The sequence below is a fragment of the Impatiens glandulifera genome, chromosome 8 (genome assembly GCF_907164915.1).
Source record: "Impatiens glandulifera chromosome 8, dImpGla2.1, whole genome shotgun sequence".
Taxonomy (NCBI): domain Eukaryota; kingdom Viridiplantae; phylum Streptophyta; class Magnoliopsida; order Ericales; family Balsaminaceae; genus Impatiens; species Impatiens glandulifera.
Window position 1 is genome coordinate 37,763,191 of NC_061869.1, and position 6,000 is coordinate 37,769,190.

The 6,000-nt window shown below is 34.2% G+C and overlaps 1 protein-coding gene across 1 annotated transcript; it reads left to right on the forward strand.

Annotated features, from left to right (window-relative positions):
* The first annotated feature begins 2,281 nt into the window (after positions 1-2,281).
* LOC124913289 (disease resistance protein RPS2-like) lies at positions 2,282-5,547 on the forward strand. The gene is made up of 4 exons (XM_047453883.1): positions 2,282-2,663; positions 2,783-3,619; positions 4,482-4,660; positions 5,119-5,547. Exons 1-4 carry the CDS (start codon positions 2,282-2,284, stop codon positions 5,545-5,547), a joined length of 1,827 nt encoding a protein of 608 aa, XP_047309839.1.
* Positions 5,548-6,000: the final 453 nt, after the last annotated feature.

Genomic DNA, 6,000 nt, shown 5'->3' on the forward strand with positions numbered 1-6,000 from the left:
ATAACTCTTTTCATGAGTTCTAATCTTCCTACATAAGATAGTTTCTTAGTTGCTCATTCCAAGACAGAGTTTTTAACATTTTCAATCAGTTTCTGTTTTCCAAGAATGCATATTTCACATAGGGGTGGGTAAAAATACCGATATTAAAGGTATATCGAAAATATCGTACCGCAATATATCGAAAATATTGATTTTTAAGGTATACCGAAAAAAAGGTAAGATATGATAATATTATTGATACGGTAAAGGTATGAGATTTTTAAAATTTTGGTATATCGAGATATACCGAAATATTAAAATAGTATTTATAAGGTAAAATATATATATATAATACTTAAAAGGAAATAATTAAATAAATTTGATATTAATTTAATTATAGAAATAAAATTTATGAATAATATAAAAATATAATTATACTGAATATTATTCATTATATGCAATTTTTACCTTACCGATGAGATTTCTTTATTTACGTTAATATGTTTTTTAGGTATCAAAGGTATAATACCGATACCGTATCGAAATTAATTAAGGTATGCCGAAATCAAGGTAAGGTAAAGGTATGGATTTTTTGTATACCGAAATTAAGATATATCAAAATCAAGGTATTCCAAAATCAAGGTAAGGTAAGGGTATGTATCGGATTGCAGCGCTCTCGCGGGAACGTGGACAAGAATTCCAAGCACGGAGTAGAACTGGAATATCTGTAGGAACTGAAATTTACCGTTTTTTAAACTCACTAGAATTGAAAGCATTGTAATCAGATAATTCATTTACGTTTTTAGTTTTTAGCTTTTACCTAGAATGTTATGACTTCAAAATCATTCTAGGCCTGTCTAGAATGATCTCTTAAACTCGTGTTTTTTTTCCCATTTTTGGGAATTTTTAATGAAATGACGCTAAGTCGTCCCCCCCCCCCAAAAAAAAAAAGTTATGCATTTTTTTGCATACCGAAGTTTTAGGTAAGTTATAAGGTATGGAAAAAAATTAAGGTATACCGTACCGACCCACCCCTAATTTCACATAACTGATGTTCAACAGACTTCAGTTCTGGAATCTGTCCATTCTTTAAAAGAATTTCCATCCTTTTTTCGCTCTTATGGCCCAACTTACAATGCCACAACTCACCGTTCTTCGAGTAATCAACTACAGTAGCAACGGTTTCTCTACAAGTTGAAGTCGTGTATAACGTTCTAGTTTTGTGACTCCGAGCAACAACTATTGCTTCTTTAGTCACCTTCCACACACTATTTCCACAACTGAAATTGTGACCTTCTTCATCAAGTTGTGTAACAGAAATTAGATTGTGCATTAAACCTAGAATGTGTCTCACCTTATTAATCTTTCAAACATAATCATTTTCCATCTTCAATTTGATGTCTCCCATGTCAACAATATCCAATGGCATGAATCTATGGTGGTGTGGAAAGACGCTCCCGAGTCCAAAACCCATGAATCTATCGGGCTATCAATAGATAGAAGTAACACATCAGTGACAGTTTCTGCATCAGTTTTATCATCACTATTTCTCTTCAGTGCTTTGTAGTTCCTCTTCAAATGACTATGTTATCACAATTCCAACACTCAAATGTCCGTCCAGACTTAGACTGACTCCTCCTACTCCTCGACATAGATTTGCTCTTACCTCGGTTGAAATTTATATCATTACATCTGCTCTTGTTTTTCACATTTAGAGCAGAATTTTTGAATGTTTTATCAGAATCAATTTTATGAATCTTTTCAGCAAAAATACGATCTTTAACTTCAACAAATTTCAGTTTAGCATTTTCAATTAAATTACTAATTACTTCCCTCATAGGTTCCCAACTATTTGGTAGAGATGCTAACAAAATCAGGGCACTAAATTCGTCCCCCTAGAAAAACTAATAGCAATGAAAAACGATGTACAAGCAAGGGAAGATGCAGAAATGAGGAAGCGGAACACCCTGGGTGAATCCGTCAAGTTGTGGATTGTGAATGCAGACGGAATAGTGCTAGAAGTAGAGAGCCTTCTCAATGAGAAGGCCGAGGTTCAGAAAGGGTGTTTCTCCATCAAATGGTGTCCTAATATAAGCTTGCGCTTTTCTTTGGGCAGGAAGGGGAAGAAGTTATATGTCGTTATCATTGAGCTTATTCAATCTGGTGCTCAGTTGCCACAGATGGGTCACAACTTACCCGTGCCACCCATAAATATAGGCGATTACATTGGAGATGCTCGTGATTTCAACTGCCGAAGTCAGATTGTGGAAGACATCATCGAGAATTAAGGGATGAAAAGACAATGTTAATTGGGATATGCGGGATGGGAGGCATTGGAAAGACCACATTGGCCAAACAAGTTCTCCAAAAGGTACAAGACTTCCATAAGCCTTTATTTGACGTTCAAGTTATTTCGACTGTCTCAAATAGTCCCAATTTCAATACTATCCAACAAGAAGTCGCGGAGATATTAGGGTCTTCGCTTAAAGAAATAGGGAATGGGATTTTAAGAGCAGAACAATTACGAAAAGCTTTTAGTAACAAAAAGGTTGTTGTCTTGTTGGATGATGTTTGGAAAGAGTTTGATTTAAATGCTTTTGGTTTTCCATTAACAAAATCAAATGTTGATGGGTGTTTCTGTAAAATAATTTACACATCTAGAAACAAAGATTCATTATGGTCAGGTGAACGGAACATCACCAAACAAGAATTTTCTCTTGACATTTTGTCAGATGAAGAATCCTCGACTTTGTTTAAAAGAAAAGTCAATCTGCCTAATGATGATACTGAAAAAATGAAATAGCAAGACAAATTGTGAAAGAATGTGCAGGACTACCCCTAGTGCTTGAGTTTGTAGGAGGCGCTCTCGTAAATAAGAGAACATCCGTGTGGAACGATATGCTTTATAGGGTGCAGAGTCAACAACTACACCATGACAAGATAGACAAGGTCGTGCAGACGAGTTATGACTTCTTAGAAGATCCCAATGCCCGAAGCTTGTTCTTGTTTTGCTGCTTATTCCAAGAAGACGAAGATATTCCCATCGAGACGTTGTATCGTTATGTAGTGGGTTTGCAACTCTTCAAAGGTATGAATCTACACCGTATAAGTGATCGTGTAGAGACCTTATTAAACGACCTAACAAAGAGAAATTTGCTAATAAATGTTAAAGAATATGTAGTGAAGATGCATGATGTGGTGAGAAATGTGGGAATTTCAATTGCAAAACAAGAATATAACGGGATTAATTATCTTGAGTGTGATGGTATGGACGAACGAGAAAATATAGATACTCCACATACTAAGATGATTTCAATATTGTTCAGGAAGAATAATTTAGATGTCCCTAATACTCTGGAATTTCGAGGCTCAAAATTGGAACTACTACGTTTGGATAGTTCGAATCATTACCTACCAAATATTAAAATATCATGGAATTTACTTAAAGTGACGGATAATCTCAAAGTTATAAATATAGTTTTCCATCTAGGCAAGATTAGTGAGTTTACATCGAAGTTGAAGATGTTATCCCTAGAGAGATTGAGTTTGGATATGAGTGTATCTTCTATTGGACATATTAAGTGTTTGGAGATCCTTAGCCTTCGAGATTCAACCATTAAAGATTTGTCAAACGAAATAAGTGAGTTAACAAACTAAAGATTGTTGAATTTGACTAGGTGCAAATGTTTTATATTCAATGGTGTTCGTTCGAAGCTTACTAATCTAGAAGAATTGTACATGTGGGGGAGTTTTCAAGATTGGAGGCTACAAAAAAAAAAGACGTTAATGGCGGAGACAATCATGCAGCAGGTATCGATGAGTTAAATTACTTGCATAAATTGTGGAAATTGGAACTGGAGGTACCCAACATTGAACAAGTGCCGAGAGGTGTTATGATATTTTCTTCTTCAACGTCGTTAGAATAATTCAAGATAAGAATAGGAGGAATATGCGAGAGAACTAAATTCAAGATAAGAATAGGAGGAGGATACGAGAGAACTAAATTTGAAAGTGGGAAAAGACAACTTTGGTTGGAGAATGATAGAAACAATACCACCAGTTTCCTACATGAACTTGGGGTCTTAATAGAAAAGGGCATTACAAATTTGTTTATAAGCAATGATCTTTGCAAAGGATTAAACGAGAATCATTTTTATAAACTAAAATGATTTGAGCTAAAAGGATTGAAGCAATTTATCTTTCCAACCACCAAGGTACTAGCATATATAAATTTCATAATTACAATAACATGTCCTATCATTATGAATAATTTTTATTTATATTTATTATTTCGTTGTTGGAAATGCCTTTTTTGGAGGAGGTGAAGATTTTATCTATTCCAAATTCCAAATATTGAAAGTCTGTACAACTTTGTGGCTCCATCCCTAAAAAGTTTGTCCATTGATAGTTGTGACAGCTTGAGATATGTGTTATCGGAGATCTTCTTGATGAGTGTTTCTCATTTTACAAAATTATTCATTGCAAATTGCAAAATGTTGAAGGGAATAATAGGAGTATCTACGGGGTAGAAGAGCAGTGGGAAAAATCAATTGAATTCCTTAATTTGAAGGAATTGGATCTCGAATACTTAGACAAATTAACGAGTATTGTCGTGAACATCAACAATTTGGACGATGAAGAGGAAAAGGCGCAGCAAAGAACACTATTTGGTGATGATGAGGTAATAGTAAATGGAAATTGTTATTAGTTAATTTTAGGGTAGTATAATTAAATAGGGAATAACTTTATTAATAAAAAGTAGTGGATGAATAACTAGCTAATAATATAATTTATAGGAATATATATGTGTAGTATACAAAGAGAGGATCTGATCTGATTGATACATGAGAAAAACAAGTAGAGTGTGTAATTAGATAAGATATTTCCTGTATTAAGAAAATTGTCTAATTATATCTTAAATTAATTGGATGTGTTTGATTTTGATTTTGTATGCATGCAGGTCTCGTTTCCTCGCTTAGATGAGTTGATAATAGAGAAATTGACAAAGAAAATTATATAGTTGGATGGAAAGAGGGAGGGAGACAGGGAAAAGGACATCATAATAAGATATTTCCTGTATTAAGTAAATTGATGTTGTATGAATTAAGAAATTTAATACATGTGTATGAAATCAACCAGCCAGGACTAGGAGTGCTTTTATTTCAAAACTTGACAGACCTGAGAGTTGAAGGATGTGGGAAATTGAGATATTTGTTTTCGGAGAATATAGGAAGAGTCGTTGGCAAGCACCTTCGGTGGCTATTTATCTATAAGTGTGGAATGATGGAAGTGGTGATGAAGAATATTGAGGAGGAGGAATTAATAATAGATGATGATGATGATGATAAAGCTGGAGTAGGAGGAGGAAGTAATAATCATTTCTTTCCACTCCTCAGGAAATTGGCACTTTTGGGTCTATCAGGTTTGAGGAGCTTTTGTGATGTTGCTTATACTTGGGAGTTGTCATCACTAAATAATCTGTTGGTGTCAAGATGTCCCAAGCTAGAGGCACTCTCTCCAGGCTGTTTGGATTCTCCAATGCTGGGCACTCTCTTTTTATGGAATTGATACTGTAAATGTAAAGGATACTTGGAAAGGTGACATTAACGCTGCATTGAGGAAGTATGATTTGTTCTGTTAAGATGTTGGATGATTTCTCATCTTACTGTGTAAGTGTTCCTCCTTTTCAGGGCTGCTTAATCTGCAACACATTATTGTTTTCATGCAAGATACCATCAAATAAGTTGCAGCTTCGATCGTGTCTATTAAATAATACTAATGTCTTTACATCCTTACAACTAATAGCTAGAGACATAATCATCATAATTAGTAATATTGCTCTCTGCTACAAGAACTTATATCAATATATACATAAATCCTTTAATTATGTTTGTTCCTTTTTAAGCATTTTTTTGTTTATGTTTCAGCACTGCTTCTGTTCTCTTAATGTCTAATTTTGTTATGTCTGGTGATACTTTTGATACTCTGTTTTTGAAATAATCTTGTCGTTATGTTTATTTG